Source organism: Suncus etruscus, chromosome 9, assembly GCF_024139225.1.
Source record: "Suncus etruscus isolate mSunEtr1 chromosome 9, mSunEtr1.pri.cur, whole genome shotgun sequence".
Lineage (NCBI taxonomy): Eukaryota > Metazoa > Chordata > Mammalia > Eulipotyphla > Soricidae > Suncus > Suncus etruscus.
In genome coordinates this window covers 48,861,060-48,880,793 of record NC_064856.1, presented here as the reverse complement: position 1 = coordinate 48,880,793, position 19,734 = coordinate 48,861,060, and the positions used below count along the sequence as shown (strand labels likewise).

Below are 19,734 nucleotides of genomic sequence, written 5' to 3'. Positions count from 1 at the left end.
ATTTTATCATTAGAGAGATTTAGGAACTAACCCTGTGGATGTAAGCAACAGAAATGAACTCAGAATAAGCCAAATATAAAATAAAAATGTGTGGGGCTGTAGTGGTGGTGCAAGCGTTAAGGCATCTACCTTGCCCATGCTAGCCTAGGATGGACCATAGTTAGATCCCCCAGCATCCCATATGGTCCTCAAGCCAGAAGAAATTTCTGACCATAGCCAGGAGTAATCCCTGAGCATCACTGAGTGTGGCCCAAAAACAAACAAAAAAAAGTGTGTGTGTGTGTGTGTGTGTGTGTGTGTGTATGAGTGGGTGGGTGTATGGATGGGTGGGTGGGTGAGAAGGTGGGCAGGTGGATGGATGGATGGATGGATGGATGGATGGATGGATGGATGGATGGACAGACTGAGCAACCAATAGATAGGCTGTTCCAATGGGTAGCTCCAAATGAATGATAAAAATAGAGATGCCAGCTAGATTTTCAAAGAAAGTGAAATACCAGGGACAGCTGGTCCTAGAACCTTGGCAATACAGATTTTTAATATCCCCCCTTCACTGTTTCAGTGTGTCACCCAAACAGGACCTAGTTCCATAAGACAAGCACAGGAGATGGCTGAGGAATCTGCCTCTCAGTTACACTTATTGTCAAATCTGTCCTGTAGCAGCTGGCTGCTGGCCAGGTGGCCAACCTAACTTCTGTTGACTTTAAGGTGAAAGTGGTGTCCTCATGTCTATAAGGACCAAGAGAAAGAGTGTATTTGGGGTACCAAATACAAAGCAATGGACATCTAGGAGTAGCCATAGAAAAGAGTGAGCATCCCACTAGCTTCAGTGAACTCAAAGTGTTGGGATTAGCATCTGCAAAAAAACTTATGGCTACTAAGTGGTAGGTCCATTAAGGTTTGAAAAGAAACAGGTTTTGGAGGGGAAGTCACAATTTCAAAGCCATCAAGCCATCAAGTTAGTCTTTGATAGAGCCAGAAGGAACATGGGTAGGATCTGATTGCTAAAAGCACATAATTTTGTGTCCCGGATTACACATGTAGACAAAACGCTGGCATATAGGGACCAAAAAGAGTGAAGTTCAAAAAAAAAAATGGCAAGAAGCAAATATGTGAATATTTTCAGTGAACTGTTAATGGAATGACTTTAAATAGTGCCTGTTTTTTTTTTTTTTTTTGCTTTTCTACATTTCATTGTACTTTCCTTTTTTTTTAAACAAAGAGCATGCATTACCTTAATAATCATCAGAAAACATAAATGCACCCATTTAAAAGATTAGCCCAATTATTATCATAGTCTTGGAGGAAACATGCCTAGACAAAAGACTGGAAGGAAATTTGTTGATTCCTGGACAATGATTTTGTGGAAAAGTTTTTCTTTCAACTTAGACTTTTCACATTTTCTTACCTTTTGTGGGAAGTGAGAGGACGTGCCAAATATCTGGCAGTGTTTGGGGGTTACTCTGAGTTCTGCATTCAGGGATTCTTCCCAGCTGTGCTTAGGAGTCCAGGCGGTGCCAGGAACAGAACCTAGGCCTCTGCTGACATGCAGCTCCTGCACTCAGCCCGTTGAGGTTTCTCTCTGGCCCTATTTTTCAATTATTCTATAGTGAAACACTGACTGGAAAAGAGTCGAAGCTCCCTTTTAATTTTTTAAGTTATTTTTTTCTTTATTTAAGCACCATGATTACATACATGATTGTATTTGGGTTTCAGTCATAAAAAGTTTCCTTTCAAAACCAGCCATGAGAGGGTGAGCGGAAAAATCTCACAGCTGTTATGGTAACTTGCCTTGCACACAGCCTACCTGGATTCGATTGCCAGCAGCCCACATGGTTCCCCTGAGACTGCCAGGAATGATCCCTGAGAAGAGCCATAAATAAGCCCTGAGCATATCCAAGCATGATTCCCCCAAAATAAATCATTAAAACCAGAAAAGGGGCAGGAGAGATAGTACAGAGATTAAAGCATTTGCCTTGCACACAGCTGATTCTGGTTCCATCCTCAGCACTGCATAGGTCCTCCAAGAACTACCAGGAGTGAACCTTGAGCGTAGGAGAATGCAGCCCAAAAATGGAAAATAAAAAATATGCACAAGAATAAAGATGAGACTAATAATGCCTGGTAAAACAGTGTCCCAACTGGCTTGGAAACAAAGGTAGATGGGGTATTTTAGGGGCAGCCTGGCCTTCCCTGCAGTCTGCTGGTAGATCTGCCCTGTGTCAGCCACTACTTATCTCAAGCTGAATGCAGAGCCAGTAAGAGTAGTTTCACGACCACCCCTGCTATAATGTGCATGGCCAGGGCATCTGACACTGAGATCCTCCTCTCTAATCACACAACTCTAGGCACTGGGGAAGGGGTAGGGCTAGCCAGTCCCATAAATAAGGGATCCTGAGGTATCCACTGTATCTCCAGTGCCTCTCTCCATGCACTGCCCTAACACTCAGATCTGTGGCTAGACACAGGCTGGAGAGTCCATTGGTGCTGCCTTGCCAGTGTTGCAGGCTCTGGGAGACTCCAGTCTTTCCTGTCCCTAGAAAATGTGCCGATTCGAAGGAGGAGGCAGTCTCCACTGTCCAGAAGTTACCAAAGATGGGGAGGAAGGCAGGAGATGGGTGGGGCCTCTCAGTTTCCTAGGAAAGAAACCAGATTCAGCCAACATGGACTCCTGAACCTTCTACCCCATCTTTGTCATGGTCTCCCTGACCTACCAAAGCAATGGGGTTTCTTGGGCCTATGCATCCTTTCTACTTCTCAGTTCCCTCCTGGTAAATCCAGGGAGTCTGATAGATGCCCTTGAGGTTACTCCACCCTTTTAGACTCATCCTGGGGGCCTCTGGTCCCTTTCAGATCTCTCCCTTCCCACTTCCACCCCAGCATCTCCACCAGTTTGCTGCTTTCCTCCTTCCTTCCAGTTCCTCAGACTCCACTCTGCAGGGCTTTCTTTGGCTCTAGAGATGGCCAAGCTGGGAGCTGCTGCAGTCAGCTGGGGGAGCAAGGCTGCGACAGGGGCGGGTGGAGGCCGGGGCCCAGGTCACTCACGGAGGTGGGCAGGGCAGGTGGCCAAACCCTCACAGCCCAGGCCAAAGCTACCTCAGCAGCTTCTGCGAAACTCTAGCAAAGAAGGCATCCGTGTTTAGGAGGCAACGGTGGAGCAAAAGCCCCAGGGGGGAGGCTGCATCTGCTGAGGTCAGCATCATTCCCAGAAACCTCCTCCAAGGGAAGGCGAGGCCCCAGAGACTGGAGCTGGGGCCGGAACCTCTGCTCAGAGATACATAAGGAAGTGACATTCACTTTTCCCTGGGCCAGTGACACAGGATCTAGAGAGTCAGACCAGGGCTGAGAGGGCCCCCAGATGTGCCTGCTGGTTGCTGGACTCACCTCTACACCCCAAGGCTGCAAGTCCCTGTGCTGTTCCTTCTGGCTAATGCTGCATCTCAGGAGCTGCTGCCAACACCTCTTCTACCCACAGCCACTAGGATCTCAGCCTAAGGTGGAGCAGATGCTGCTCAGGAGTTATGCTGCACTGGGGAGGCTGGAGAATGCCCAGACCTCCTCAACTCCTAGCCTGACATCTCCAACTCTGACTGGCCCCCTAGATCCCTAACTTAATTCCCCACTGCCCGATGCTTCTGCTGTGGCTCTTATATCTCTGACTCATCTATATCAACCAAAGTGTGGCCTCTTCTCAAGCCACAACAGGTCGCCTTCTTTCAATGAAAGGGCCCATCATCCAGCAGGCTAGACACCTCAATACCTCACCTTGTCAGTCACCTGTGATGGACACATGATGTGTCTCCTCCTCCACAAACCCACCCACCCCCAGTTCAAGCTCTGGCCTCTAAGCACCTCTCTTGCTTTTAAGGAGAGGTGGCAACAGGCTGGCCTTTTGGAAGCATCATTCCTGCAAGATGGGAGACATTTCAAATGCCCTTGTGAAGTCAAGATTCCTGGGAGGCTAACAGATCCCTGATCTGTCACTCAGGATCTCCCAAAGGAGAGGAGAGAGATAAGCCTGTCTCCCTCAAAATAAACTTGTACGTTCTGGTAACTATTCCATTTTCTTCCCTTTTTGATCCTGTGGTATGCTTCCAAGCTCAGGGGCTCAGGGCCTACTCTTGATGTTCCCCCACCAATCAGGCCAGATAATTTAATCTCAACAATGTGGGCCTAAGGGCACTTGGGGACCTCCAGGTCCAAACCTAAGAATGCCTTGAGGGGGGGACCATGTAGTAACAAGATTCCAATTTGAATCCTGGTGCAAGCCAGGCACATGCCCCTGATTGCTGAGCTTATCTCCTTGGCCATCAGAATTATTTGTTTTACTCTTATTTTTAGTGTTATTAAATAAGGGACAAATTGCACATATAAGGAAACAACTCACACAGGCCACTGGCCTGAATGGCTGGGTGTTGGCTGAAACCCTCAGTGGCAATTTTCTCTCTAAACAAATGCAGGACTTCTGTGGCCTGCCAATTTCCATCTTGCTCCTCTGCCTCCTTATACATGTAACATGGTAAAATTTAAAACAGTCATTCTCTGGAGATACTGACTTGGACCTTTGTTTGTTAAAAATATACCAACATTGGTGCTCCTGAAAAGCTTAACTGTGTATTTTAAGATCTAGAAGCCCAGCTCGGCTGACACCGAGTTTCTAAGTTCTGTAAGCTTATTGAGAACACACAAGGCCAGGACAAGAGGGAGCATAATGAAATCCAGCAGGACTAATTTGTAATTAGAAAACCCCACACAACTCTCCAGCCAAGGATAATGGTGATCCATCTTAAAAGCACATGTGTCACACGCTGGGCCCTGATGAGCCTAATCAGACACACTCCACTGATGTTTCTCACCATGCCGGGGCCTCTAATTACTGGTGGGTGCAGACAGGCAAACGTCTTACTGTTCCTCTCAGGAGATCACAATGATTAAGAGCAGGCCTGCAGCCAAACAGCCGGGTACAGTCCCAGCCCTCTGCCTCTTCCTCCTCCTCCATGACCTTGAGCCAGTGGCTCCCCTCTCTGGGCCCCACTGGGCCCACTTTCTCCTCCTTCAGAGCAAGTCTGAGATGGTTCCTCACTGGGACATGGCTGGGAGACCTGAATTGGCAGCTATAGAGAACCTGGCCCCACATGAGTCTCTCCTACTGCTACAGGAGTGCTTGGAGGTGGGATGTAGGGGAACCCCTATCTACCACCCATTCTGCTACCTTTGACCCTTGCTAGGAATACTCAGCCCTGCTTACCCCATCCAGGTTGCCCCTCCACTATGGTCAGGCCTAAATGGCCTTCCTGGGCTCAATGGGGTGGGGGGGTTGGACTCCAAGTGCTTCATTTTGTTTCTGTTTCAGCTAAACATCAGGACAGGTGGACATGGGGGCAAAGGGGTGGCTCCATACCTGTGCTACCCCCTCAACAGGGTCCAGACTGTGCTCAGTCCTGCCTGGTCCTCAACCCTAGACAAGTTCCCCACAGGGGTCCCATGACCCGTGTCTGGATTAGAGTGGCATTCAACCAACCCACCATTGGACACCCATCCCCATCCCCACCCATCCCATGTCCTTCTTAGGCTTAGCCTGTCCTATCCATGACGTCAATGGCTCTTCTCAGCAACAGCCACTTGCCCAGCATGGGCAACAGAGAAGGCCCAGGCCTTGCCCCACAGGCACTCAATTTACAGCCCGGAAAGCACAGCTACCCAGCACGGCCCCAGCTGGACTCTCAGCTCAGTCCCTTTTAAGCGATGTGACCTTGGGTCAGCTACTTAACCTGAGTATCCATTTCTTATCTTGAAATCAAGGCTGAAGTACCTGCATTGCAGAGCCACTGTGAGAATTACAGGCAGTGTCGCGAGGAGTGCACTGGGCTCAGCGCCCTGTAGACGCAGGTCAGGGCTCAGTGCTTTGGTCGTCTCCTGCCTTTCCTCCCCACCTGCCAGCAGTGATGGCCAGAGGGGAGCGGTCACAGGGTTTGTGGAGCCCTGTGCAGTGGAGGGCAGTGAGGGGGTCGGTCCTAGGTCAGATGTGCCTGCCACCTGCCAGGTGCTTTCTTTCCACAAGAGATGCAGCCTCTGACCTCCTTTCTGTCCCTGTGCTAATTAAAGCCCATTGTGGCTCCTTTTCAGCCTTTCCTTTTCTGAACTTCCAATTGACTTCCTTTCTCCTTCCCAGGGAAGGGCTAGGAGATGCTGGCAGGGCATCCTACCAACTCCACATCCATGGTGCCCTGCAGTCAGAAGTGGGATGAGTTCATGATCAAAGTGTGCCTGGGGTCGCTGAGGCATGAATTTGTCGCCGTGGGGAAGACCTTCCATATGACCCAAGGTCTCCATTCTAAGTCTAGAAAGATGGGGGTGGTGAACAGTCAATAGTCTGCACCCATTTGGAGTCTGGTTCTCCACACATCACACATAGCCTTGCTCAGGGGGTGCACAAGGAGGTCTCCAGGTTTGGCACTTAATGGAAATCCGTCAGTGAAGCAACCTCACTTCACTGTTAGTGAAGCAGCGAGGATTTATTTCTCTCTGATCTGGGTACAAGATTGGGGCTGGGCCCGGAGAGATAGCACAGTGGTGTTTGTCTTGCAAACAGCCGATCCAGGACCAAAGGTGGTTGGTTCGAATCCCAGTACCCCATGCCTGCCAGGAGCTATTTCTGAGCACACAGCCAGGAGTAACCCCTGAGCACCGCCGGGTGTGACCCAAAAACCAAAAAAAAAAAAAAAAAAAAAGATTGGGACAATCCAGACCCCAGGAGCAAGCCTCCTAGGGAGAGGCAGCATCAACCTCCCTGGCCAATGGTCTTCAGGAGGCTGGAAGGAAGGCAGCTCCAGAAGACAGGGAGCCTGCAGCTCCCCAGCAGAGACGCTATCAGAGGCCATCTGTGTGTAAAGAACAGGCGCCTGGCAAGACCCCAGAGCTGCTCCCACAGCTGGCAAGGACCAAGTATTGAATCCCAGACAAGGTGCAGCACAGTAGCAATGGAAGCTGAGATCCAAAATGGGGCCAAAAAACTTTGATCATGAAAAAAATCAACAGAAACTGCATTGACCAGAGATATAGTGTGTATGGGGAGTGGGGGTACACACTTTGCAGCAGCTTACACCAATTCAATCCCTGACATCACATTGAGTGATCCCTGACCACAGAGCCAGGAATAAGTCCTGAGTACTGCTAGGTGTGGTCTCCAAACAGAAACTGCAGTGAACTAAATCTGCTCGAAGTGGAAGAAAGGCTGTAGGAGCTGAAGCCAGGTGTGGCTGCCACTTATCAGGAAGCACAGTGGAATGGAGGGAGGGGGCTGCCCAGGGTCCCCTCACTCAGAAGCTCTAAGCAGCTGACAGAAACGGGAAGCAAGGGTGGGTAGAAGCATGAGAGGGCTTCTCAGAAAAGGGGGTCACTCCAAGGGTCCAGAGTGCAGGTTTGAGAGAACTGAGGTTGGATTCCTCAGACCTGTGCCAAGACCATGTGTGTGGTCCAGGTGTGGATGGGCGGGATGCTGTGGGCCAAGGTGTCCTCCAGGCTCCCGCTCCAGCAGGCAGGATGCTGCCACATGTCCCATCACACCTTCCCTCCTGGAGCTGAGCCTGCTGCCTGGCAGTTCCTGTGATAATGGCTTCCAGATGTGTCCTTGGGCCCCTGGGGGAAACATCTTTGAGGACACCCCCTCCTACCCAAGCCCTGCCCCCATGGTCACCTTCAGCCACAAAGCCCAGGGTGGGGAATTGGATGAATGCATCCTCTCCCTGTATTGGGGTGGGACATGGGGAGGGCACCGTCTGCCTGATGGCCTCTTCATCTCTGAACCCCTCAGCCCTGTCACTTCCAGTTCTACTGGTCAGTGACGGAGCCCAGAAGGTGAAGTGCTGCTAAGAAGAAGGTGGTTGGATGTGCCTCATCTCTCTGCCTCCCTGGGACAGGTCATGGGTCTGTTTTTGTGCATGCCCTTATAACTCCCTTGGCCTGTGGATCTTGTCACTGTCTCAGTTTCCAAGTCAACTGTCATGGCTTTTCTGAACCCTCCCCAGGACTTCCAGTGTCCATTGTCTCATAACCGGAAGGTCTGAAGCTTCCCTATCTGCTCACTACTCCCCCCTCCAAAGCCTCTTCTAGTGTTTGTTCCAGAATGATTTCCAGTCAGACAAGAGGAATTTGATCCATGCTCTGCTGAGGGAACTGAGACTCAAGAAGGCAGGAGGTTACTGAGCTGCAGAGTAATGGCAAAAGACAGAAGTTGCTCCCCTGGGGCTTGGAGCACACCCAAAAGCTCCAGATACCTTGGGGTCATGAAGTCCAAGCTTCTGTGTGAACCTGGAGCCCAGGACATAGCTTGTCACCCCATCCTCACACTGTCTCCTTCCTCACCTTCACTACCAGCCTCAGTGCCACTACTACTATCATCCCTCTAACAACAAAGCCCCGCTGCTCCATGGCTAATGCAAAGTAATTCGAATTACTTTCCAAAAACTAATTCTCCTTCCACAGTAATATAGATTGCATTGATTTTTACCTATGTATGGCCTCTCAGTTCAAAGACTATATATTTTCAGACCCTTTGGAGCTAGCTCGATATGAACATGTAAGGGACAGTGTTAAATAAAATTATGAAAATGCTTATAAAAGGCACCCCATCATGCCTTTCCCTCATCTGCTAACTGATACAATGGCTGGCATCCTAGAAACAGTTTTGTACTACAAGAAGAGTAGGTAGAGTAGAAGGATGAAGAGTATATTTTTCTTATGATGGCTGAGAGACTCTGAACTCTGGATTGGTACATTTGAATTTTCTCTTATAATAGAAGAAAATCAACTTTTTTTAGAAGGTAGAAAGTTTCATGGAAAATAGAGGAGAATGAAGAAAGAACTCCCCAAGTGGGGAGGAACTTAGCATAAATTGAGGAGAAAAAATAATTAACTTATATTTCTAAATAATTTAAGAAATTGGGTAGAGGATGCTTGTAACCCCTTCCCCCAACTTCCTCCTATATCACCTGGAGAGGGAGATCCTCCATAACTGGGAGGGGTCTGTGGCTGCTAAATAAAGGGGTTGCCTGAGAGGTGGAGGGAGATTGAGAGAAAGATTCAGGGATAGATTCAGGAAGAGCTTCGGCAGGATGAGGAGATGATAGAAAAAGGTTTGAGATGCAGGGTGGCTGGAGAGAGGATGCTTAAAAGGTTAGCCCAGGTGGCTAAGGTGTATTAATAATAAAGCTTCATGTCTCCTGAAACCTGACTGCTGAGGATTATTTCCTCGCCCCTATCCTTATACCTTCAGACCTGCCGGCTGGAAGGGATGCAGGCATGTGGCCTGGGCCAACAGAGTAAAGCCTCACCATCCATCCACCCACTGTCCCATCATCATCCACAACCATCCAGGATTCTATGATTAATATGTATTTCTTTTTTTTCTTTTTTAATACGTATTTCTACAGATACTTATATAGAAACTGTAGCAACCCCTGACTAATATATCCTTTTATTTCCAGTCTGAAGTCTGCTGTTGGGGAGATGTTCTGAGAGAGATAGGTATTTACCAGGGCAGGGGAGAGAGATAGAAAGAGAAAGCAATTGAAAGGGAGTAAGCAGCATCTTGCTGATGCTTTATCTCAGGTCCCCCAAAAGCAATCAGGGTCTGCTCTGGTCTTTTCCCTGCCCCCCCATAACTGCCAGGCTCTCCTTTTAATACTTCAGAGGAAGTTGTAGGAGGGGCATGTCTCAGTCCAACTGCCATTACAGGAGGATTTCATCACCCCTTAAAAGTACATTGACTGTGCTCGCTTCGGCAGCACATATACTAAAACTGGAATGATACAGAGAAGATTAGCATGGCCCCTGTGCAAGGATGACACACAAATTCATGAAGCATTCCATATTAAAAAAAATATATATATATATACATTGACTAATTCCCTTCGATATATCAACACCAGACCCAATCCAAATGAGTATCACCATGTATTGTTTGCATTAAGTATAACAGGCCAATGATTTTTTTTTGTTGGGCTGCACCCAGCAGTGCTCAGAGGATACTACTGGATCTGCACTCAGGAATTACTACTGAGTAATTCCCGGTGGTCTCAGGGGACCATATGGGATGACAGGGATTGCACCCAGTTCAGTTGCATGCAAGACAAGTATCCTGCCTGATGTACTATTGCTCTGGCTCCACCAGGTCAATGATTTTTATAGGAAGTGTGGTGTTGAGGAAGAAGAGAAAAGGAGAGGTGTGCGGAGGGGGGGGGTGGGGGCTGGATTGAACTTTAAGACATGGGAAGGATTCCTCCCTATGCAAGATAGACATTCTGATACATAGAGGCGAAAAGGATCAAGACATTCAGCACCGTGGACAGATCACAGCCCTTGGCTACAGGGGCCAGGAAAGGAAGATTTGGTGGTGGTGGTGTTTTTCATCCAGATTAGTTCATGGACCTTTATTCCATGCCAGCGACTGTTCTAAGCACCATGAGAGAAATGCCAAGCCAAATTTCTATCCCATCCACATTATCTCTGAGATTCATGCAAACAAATCAACATGGAAACTCTTCCTGATTTGGAAAGGATGGATGGAGAAGACAGGTGAAGGGTGGAGCAAAACTGGCACAAATAGAGAAAAGAAGGAGACCCTGTGGTTTGGGGTAAGGTGAACAAATTAGCTAGTCTGTGAATTAAAGGAGATACCAGCATTGAGTGGGTGCTTGTTTTTGTTTTATTCTGTTGGGTGGTTACACTCTGTGATGCTTTGGGGCTACTCTTGACTCTGTACTCAGGAATTATTTCTGGTGGTGCTCAGGAGGTCATATGAGATTCTGGGTGTCTTCCCCAGGTTAACCATATGAAAAACAAGCATCTTACCCTCTTTACTGTCACTCCACCCTTTCTACACCTCATATTCCACTAAGATTTTCATTTCTAATCCAAAGAATCTATAATGTTCTGACTGTAGTGGTTGTAGATTCCATAACCAGGAGTTTATTAGTATACAATTCTAATTCTAAGTTTTTTGATTGGTCATATACTGCTGTATAACAAACCACCCTCACAACTGACTGGCTAAGAATAACTGCAATTTTTATTCACAATTCATTGGCTTATCAATTTGGAGTTAGGACAGTCAGGCAATTCTGTACTCTTATGCCACAGAATTGCTCCAGCAGTTGAAGGCAGCTAGAAAATCATCTGAGAGGTGGCTAGTCTAGAACCTGCTGCTTAAACTGTGGGTCAAAAGCCCAAATGAGATCTATAACTAAAGATGGAGAGTCACTAAAAATTGTCTTCTAAAAGGTGTCTAACATGTAACCACCAAAAAATTAATTCAAAAGCAACCCAGTTATAAAACTGACGTGATTCTAGCAGCATCTACACATGTTGCAATTCTCTCAGGTGAAAAGGGGTCATGAGTGGAAAAATTTAAAATGTGCACATCTAGAAGCTTGTTTCTCACCTCTTCTTCTAAGAGGCTTGCTTAGATTTCCCCACCAAGAGATCTCAGGGGAATGAGAGAGAGCCCACACGCACAGCACTTTTTAAATCTTCTGTGTCATGTCTATTGCTATCTCATGGATCAAAGGAATCCATATGACCAAAGTCGGTGAGGGAAGAAGTGGGGCAATAGTGTTGTTACAAATATGCAGAATTCACTGAGCCATTAATATAATCATCTCTAAGTCTTCTATCACTATTCATATTTCCAACAACAGTATATGATCTGATTCAAACAAACCCCACTTGTATGGTTCTCTGAACCTATGGTTTTAGAATTCAGTATCTTAATGCCAAGATTATGTGATTTTCAAGTTGAAGACCAAGCAGGATCTTCAAAAGCCAAGAGCACACTGAGGAACTCAAACAAAAAGGTTACTCTCAGATCCATGTAGGAACTCACCTGCCTCTCCCAACATCCCTCAGCCCACAACATCCTGCCTGACAGTGTGGTGAATACAAGAAGAGAACAAATAAAAAAGTCTCAATTATGGGACCTGTTTCTTCATAATTCTGGAGAGCTCTCAATCACATCATTTAACCCTTCAGTAATCCTATATAATCTACAGAAATGTCCATCCTAGTCTTCTAAACAACACTGAAGAATAGTTCCAGAATGTCCATTACCAGGTATCTGGGCCCTAAGTATGCATCTGCCTTGTCCAATTGCATCTACAATCGTCAAAGTCTTGAGTTTTAAGTACATTTAGATTTTTTCCAGTTTTTGGGCCACACTTGTCAGCACTTACACATTAGTCCTCACTCTGCACTCATATATCACTCCTGGCAGGCTCGGGGGATACCATATGGTATGCCAGAGATTAAACCTGGGTCCATACTGGGTCGGCAGCATGCAAAGCAAACGTCCTACTGTTGTGCTATTATTCCAGCCCAGTAGATATTGATTTAAGTAGTTTCTTTTTTCCCATGGCCTGTTCTAATCTTTACCTGAAAAAGGAAGGAAATAAAAAGGATGGGCTAAGAGGTTAGAGGAAGAGATGAAAAGGGAAGGGTAGAGATAAAAGAGAGAACAGAGAAGAGAAAAAGGAAGAGGGATGAAGAAGAAAAGGGAGGAGTGAAAAGAAGGAAAAGGGAAAGAAAGTGGGAGACAGGAAAGAAAGGGAAGAGAAGAGAGAAAAAGTAAAGCAAGGGTAGGGGAAAGGAAGGGAGAAGAGGGGAGAGGAAGAGTGAGAGGAGAGGGTAGGGACCCCTCTTTTCACCTCCTGAATCTGCCCTACTCCATGGAGCTTACACTTGGATTGGATGTGAGTGGGGGCTTGGTTTGGCCCTCAGTCTGTTCTGTCCCCAGAAAAAGAGCCTGAACAGGACTCTCCATGAGAGGAGACTTTACCTCGGACAGCTGCTCTCTGGATATCCCACAGCTTGGGGCACTGGCACAACCCACCTGACCAAGTACCTAAAAGCACAGGCAGAGAACTAGAAGCCAGATCAGGACCAGGCACCTGCCATAGTGGCCCAGCCAGTGCCTGTACAGCAGTCCAAGATTTCTGGCTGAACACAGGCAGACCCTTCCCTTTCCAAACTTCAGTTTCTTTGTCTAAACAAGGACAGCAAGGGAAACTTGGAAACACTTGGAAACTGCAGAGCCTGGTAAAGGAAGTGAAGAATCGGGGTTCCCTCACACATTAAGGAGGAGTCTGGGAGGGGAAGGAGGGTAGAGGCGTGGGCAGAAATACCTAGAACTTTAAAGGACTCCTCTAGCTCATTGATTGCAGCGTCTGTCTCCCTAGAGCCCTGCATCAGGGGGAGGAGGAGTGTATTGAATGGCAGAGTTATTGAAGAGCCGCAGCAGCCCCTCAGGAGCCAGCACGGCCTCAGCTGACTCAGAGGAAATGAATCTGGGGCCTATGGATTTTCCCTGTGCCAGGGGCAGTGAGAAAAATTCAAACAGTGAGCAGTGAGGCCTGCAGTTCCCAGCCAACTCAGAAAAGAACCTGGGACCTTCCCCATTGCTCCCCGATCTGAGCTTTATCCTTTGGGGTCTTTCAGCTGCTCCTCCTCGAGCCTCAGAGAAAGGAGAGCAGATTCAATATAAGGGCTGGGACACCCTCCCTCCAGACAACTGGAGGCAGCTGGGGAGGGAGGCACTGACAAGGTCATAATGAGTAAGGCGGAAAGGAAGTAGGACCTTCCTACCTACACCCCTCACCCTCAAGAAAGCAGGGGACCTCATAAGCCCTCCAGGACCATGCCTACCCACAGTCAGTCTGGGGACAGGAGAGATGAGAGCAGAAAGGTAGCACAGTCTAGAATGTTAACAACACAGAGCCCCTAGGTGGCAGCTGGGGGAGCTGGAGAAGGTACCCACTTCTACAGGCTGCTTGCCTAGGCTCTGAAATCTCAGTGGGGAGAAGATAAGAGGTGGGATTCAGGGGAGGTAACAGTGCATAATAGGCTCAGAGAAGGGCTACAAGGCCTAGTGGGAGGAAAAAGTGATGACCTGAAGCCCCAAAAGGCAGACATGAGGGATTCTCAACTCAGCACCAGGCAGACTGGAGAGCCAGTCTTGTTCTGAGCCCTAAGGAAGCCCTGAGAGTACTTGGCCCACCAGCTCCCAGAACATCTGACCCAGTCACACTCCTCACAGAGGGATCTGAGGCCAGGAGAGCTGCAGTTGGCTCAGGTTCCACATTGGCATTTAACCTTCTCCAGACCCCTGTCTCCTAATGCAGCCTCACAAGGATGGCAAGACAGAGCCAGGGGCCTCTCGTGTCTTCATTCAATAAACCCTCCTGTGTGCTTTCTATGTGCAAGCTTGTAGCTGAGTGGTGCCCACACAGAAAAATCAGACGAACTCTGAACTCCCATAGCTGACTATCAGAGGACACAACAAACCAAAAGACAGAGGGTCTGGGAGTTGGCTTAATGTGTACAGGTCTTGATTGTTGAAGTTCTGCATTTGATCCCTGGCATCGCATGGTCCCCAGGCACCAGCCTAGGTCAAGACCAGTGACCCCAGAGCACTGTCAGGTATGGTCCTGGTCACTGAACACAACTGAGTTGTTGCTCAGAACTTCTAAGTAGCTCCACCCTTCTGTGACAACTAGCAACGTCAACAACAACCAATTCAGAAAAGGCAGCCATAAGGGCTTCCTAGAGATGATAGCCTGCCAAGAGTCATTTCTGAGTGGAGAGCCAGGAATGGCCCAAAAACAAAACAAACAAAAAAATTAAGCCCAGTAATTCCTGAAGGATAATAGTTAAAGGGGAAGAGCTCCATATAGGACAGAGAGTCAGAGGAAAGACAAAATGCTGCAGAAAAATAAACACAGCCTCAGATGCACTGAATGTGCATTTACTGTGCACCTACTACATATCAAATACCAACAACCTCAAGAGGAAAAGGGGGTGTTTCTTTCCAGGGAGTCTGTACAGAAAAGGGTAGCGTCTTCACAGAGAAGATGCAGCCACAAGCAAAGACATGGTAGAGCCAGACTTACCACCCTTAAATGACATTGTGCTAGGCACAGGAGAACAAGGCAACAAAAGCGCAGAAGAGCTATGGTGTCCAGGAAAGAGCCCCGCACTGTGCAGGCAGACTCCGTGGCGAGACTGCAGCAGAATGGGCAGGCTCAAGGCCCCCAGCTCCCAGCAGGAATGACTTTTCATATTCCAAATTATGTTCCAGCTCAGAGAGGAACAGGAGGCAGCAATTCAGAAGCCCATTAACTTTGCAGAAGTGGGAGCTGATGGTCCAGATGCAGAGAGTTCCAAGGTTACCACACCCTCTGGAATGAGTTCTGGGTCTCTGCTTCCTGGGTTGGAATGAGGATTCCCTTTGGGGCTGGACCCTCTATCTAAACTAATGCTCTGGTTAAAGCTCTGGATCATCTTAAGCTTCAGAGCACATCTCAGGCCTCTGGCCTGTTTCGCACTTACCAAACACAATCACAGCCTGTTCTGTGATTACCTGATGATCCTAAGTTCTCTCCAGTCGACCCATCTCACATCACTCCAAATGATGCTGCCTATGCTCCTCCAGCTCTTTCCAGGGGCATCAGCAGAAACCAAAACCATCAGGGCCTAGGAAAGGGGCTGTGACATGGTGGGTGGTCCATGGTTTCTAAGACAGTGGAGGCTGCACCTGTTGTCAAGGAAAACTGGAAAAGCAAAGACCTCCTGCTGGTTAGCTCATTCCTCTACACTTACAGTGCCCTTCTGTCTGAAAATATAGAATGGAAGACCCAGGACCTTCCATATGGAGGATATCAGAACATATGGGGGAAATTGATGTGGGCCTGTACTGATGTGCAGTTTAAGAACTGCAGGCCTGGCCCCCAAAGCACTTGTGTCCATAAAGAAAGGATGCCACTGCCTGGACAGTCCACAGTACGAGTGAGGCAAGAGCAGAAGTGAGTTCAGCCCAACTCCGGAAGCACATGCTCTCTGAACAGGCCTGTGAGCTGACCCTTTTGGGGACACAGCTAGGGATCTGCAGAAGCAGAAGCAGGCACATGCAAACATGAACATGCTTGTGAATCTGCAGACAGACACCAGGATGCACTTAGGACTCAGCTCCTAAGAGCTCATGGTTGAACAAGGCTGCATGAACTTACAGGAAGCTTATCTGAGCCTTCCTGGAACCAGGCAGAAGCTTGGATACGCCTTCCTCGGCTGCAGGTATACCCAGTGAGCATGAGCTTGTGTGCATTCATGTGGATCGCCCAGGTGTATTTAGACACAAGCCCCGATATCACCTCATGCATCCCTATACCACTATGTGCACAGGGCTGGAAGATAGGGCTGAAAGGGAGCAGGGGAAGGAGAGAGAAGAGAGAGTCAAGGTTGTGTATAAACCTCCAAACAGTCCTTGGTCCTCACACTGATCCCAGCTCAAGGTTCAAGTCATGGCAGGGTCTGCCTCTCCTCCTAAAGTGTTATCGATTTGTTGGTTTAAATATAACCCCAGGAGAAGGAGTCAACCCAAGTTCCTAATTCAGGAGAGATTGACTAATTTCTGTGGGGTGGAGGGGAAGGAAACCTCCAGCCCAACCAGCTCTGCTGACATCAGAATGGCCCGGAGATCAAGTGTCTGCATCTCCAGCCTGAATAATTCATGTCAAGGAAGGGAGCACGCCCATCTCAGGAGCCTGCCTCTTTAAATCATGCCTGGAGCAGCTCAGGGTTTTCTTCTAGGCCTGGGGGTAGGGTAGAGGAAGAGGAAGAGGAGAGGGAACAAAACAAACCTATAAAAATAGAAGAACCCACCTTAGCCCAAGAACCCACTGAGACCCCGCTAGGGCAAAATCTGTTCTTTCCCCCACTGGAGGTCCAAACCCTTCCTAGACTGACAGTAGGGGCCTGGAAGGGAAGAGGGGGAGGGGATGAGATCCAGAGCCTAGAGTCCTAGACACCCCTAGAACATGGGTGCCTGAAGACCTACAGCAAGAGAGAGGAGGTGGACAAGGGGCTAAATCACTATTCCTGCACTAAGGTGGAAGGCCACCTGCCCGGAGGAAGAAACCAGAAAGAACTCCCCCAAGATCAGTACTTGAGGAGGCGAGCAGCATGGTGGGCGCCTGGAAGGGACTCATCACAGACTTGTGAGGTCCAGCTTAGGAAAACTCGGGACCGGCTGGAGCTAAGCGGAGTGCCAACCACCGCCAAGCTTAAATAAACCGGAGATGGTGACAGCGAGGTGACCCGTGAGGCTGGGGATTCTCCAGCTCCGGGGGAGCAGAGCCCTCCCAGTGTGCAAAAAGAAATAAGGGAGTGGGCCACTTCTGCTCCTGCTAGTCCCGTCGGGGGAACTCGGAGTCCTCCCCATCAAAGCTCACCAGGCCCCGCCTGGCAAGTGCCAGGGAGGGGAGGGAGGAGGCAGCCGGGGAGTTGGGGGAGGATGGGAAGAGCAGAGTCGAACTTTGGGGCAGCCCGGGAGTGCGCGCGAGCCTGGCAGAGCGCAACAGCCCATCGTGGCCGGTGCCTCCCACCCCGCCTCCCGCCGAGGAGGGCGCGGAAGAGGCGGGGAGGCAAACCCTGCCCACTGGGCTCCGAGCCCGGATCGGCAGCTCCAGTGGGAAGCCGGTTGCGCCGGGCGCGGAGGGCACCGGAGGGGGGTGGGTCGAGAGCTCGGACCCCCGTTCGCCCGGAGACGCAAAGTTGAAGGCGCCTGGGACTTCGCGGGCCACCTGGGACGGACCGAGCGCGACTGGACCGATCCGGGACCTGCGCCACCCGTGCCCCCCGTGCCCCCTCGCGGCGCACCGAACTCACGGGTGAGCGCGGCGTTCCGGGGCGCTGGATGCGGGGGCCGCCGCGATGGCGAGGGCGAGGGCGAGGGCGAGGGCCCCGCGCGCGGGACAGCCGCGGCTCCTGGCGGGGCTGCTGCTCGTGGCGGCGGCGCTGAGCCGGCCCGCCGCGCCCTGCCCGTTCCAGTGCTACTGCTTCGGCAGCCCGCGGCTGCTCTTGCGCTGCGCGTCGGGCGCCGAGCTCCGGCAGCCGCCGCGGGACGTGCCCCCCGACGCGCGCAACCTCACCATCGTGGGCGCCAACCTCACCGTGCTGCGCGCGGCCGCCTTCGCCGGCGGGGACGGGGACCCCGGGGACCAGGACGGGGCCAGGGACGAGGCGGCGGCGGCGGAGGCGGCTTCGGGGTCCGGGGTGCGCCTGCCGCTGCTCACCGCGCTGCGCCTGACGCACAACAACATCGAGGTGGTGGAGGACGGCGCGTTCGACGGGCTGCCCAGCCTGGCGGCGCTCGACCTGAGCCACAACCCGCTGCGGGCCCTGGGCGGCGGCGCCTTCCGCGGGCTGCCCGCGCTGCGCTCGCTGCAGCTCAACCGGGCGCTGCTGCGGGGCGGCCCCGCGCTGCTGGCCGCGCTGGACGCCGCGCTGGCCCCGCTGGACGAGCTGCGCCTGCTGGGCCTGGCGGACAACGCGCTCAGCCGCCTGCCGCCCGCCGCGCTCAGCCGGCCGCATCTGGAACAGCTGGACGCGCGCCGGAACGCGCTGCCCGGCCTGGGCCCCGACGAGCTGCGGGCGCTGGAGCGCGAGGGCGATCTCCCCGGCCCACGCCTGCTGCTGGCCGGCAACCCCCTGCGCTGCGACTGCTCCGCGCGCCCCCTGCGAGCCTGGCTGCTCAACGCCACCGAGCGCCTCCCCGACTGGCGCCGCCTGCGCTGCGCCGCGCCCCGGGCGCAGCTGGACCGGCCGTTCGAGCAGCTGGACGAGAAGCAGCTGAGCTGCGGGGCGGAGGAAGGGGAGCCCGTCCCCGAGCTCGAGGCCTCCTACGTCTTCTTCGGGCTGGTGCTGGCGCTCATCGGCCTCATCTTCCTCATGGTGCTCTACCTGAACCGCCGCGGCATCCAGCGCTGGCTGCGCAACTTGCGCGAGGCCTGCAGGGACCAGATGGAGGGCTACCACTACCGCTACGAGCAGGACGCCGACCCTCGCCGCGCGCCCGCCCCGGCCGCCCCCAACGGCTCCCGCGCCACTTCGCCCGGTTCGGGACTCTGAGCATTTGCCGCCGCCCGCCGCCGGCGTGTTGCAGGCAGCCCTGGCTAGCGGATGGTCGGTCCCCTCGGGGGGCCCCCTCTGCTGGGCCTGAAACTGTGGGTGTAAAGTTACTCCTGGACTAGTGGCTTTGAGGTCTTCGGATGACGGCATTTCTTCCACGCCCGCCCCAGCCTCGATGCCCCAAGCTGGAGCCTCTGGTCCCCAGCCTCGAAGAGATCTCGCCTTCAAAGACCAGAGACCCTCCCATCTCTGATCCCAGAAAACGCTCCTCCTTCTCTTGTCTGACTCACCCTCCTGAACCAACCAAGGACACACCCCCTCCTGGAGACCTCGTCTTTGAAGGCAAAAGCCCTAGGACCACCCTCACCAGTCCTTGAAATATCAGACGCCCCACACTAGACTACATGGACTCCTTCACTCCCTACAACCAGGAGCCCTTGGCCACCACTCTGGTTCAGAAGCAGAGAGCACCCACCAGAAGATAATTATGGACTCAGCGCCTTTGGTCTGGATCATAAACTCTTCCATCAGACCTGTGTGGAGGCTTTCATCCTGGGGTGCAGAGGGGAGGCCTCCCCCGTGTCAGAGAATGCTTCATACCGCCCACCACCCAGCTCTGACAGACTCAGGCTTGGGGCCCAGCTGCCTTCTGACCCCAGCCCATAGGGGTTCAGCCCTCGTCTTGTCTCCTGGACCCGCTATCTTCAATACTCAGTGCTTATCTATGCCCACTCTGCTGCTGACCTGCTCCCACTCTGAGTCTCCTCCCCATGTCCCAAA

At 51.2% G+C, this 19,734-nt stretch overlaps 1 protein-coding gene, 1 long non-coding RNA gene and 1 other non-coding gene across 3 annotated transcripts in view; 2 read left to right on the top strand and 1 right to left on the bottom strand.

Moving 5' to 3' along the window:
• The window catches only part of LOC126018357 (uncharacterized), a 112,250-nt gene extending 94,469 nt beyond the window's left edge, over positions 1-17,781 (bottom strand). The window contains exon 1 of the long non-coding RNA XR_007498915.1: positions 17,713-17,781. This is a non-coding gene — a long non-coding RNA (uncharacterized LOC126018357). The remainder of the gene's footprint in view (positions 1-17,712) is intronic.
• Positions 9,770-9,876, top strand: LOC126019781 (U6 spliceosomal RNA). Its single transcript, XR_007499404.1, has one exon. It is a non-coding gene; the product is annotated as a U6 spliceosomal RNA (small nuclear RNA).
• On the top strand, positions 17,782-19,339 carry TPBGL (trophoblast glycoprotein like; the record flags this gene model as incomplete). Its single annotated transcript, XM_049780563.1, has 1 exon — positions 17,782-19,339. A coding segment is annotated over one exon (1,173 nt), but the record flags the coding sequence as incomplete, so codon positions are not given.
• Between the last annotated feature and the right edge of the window lie 395 nt (positions 19,340-19,734).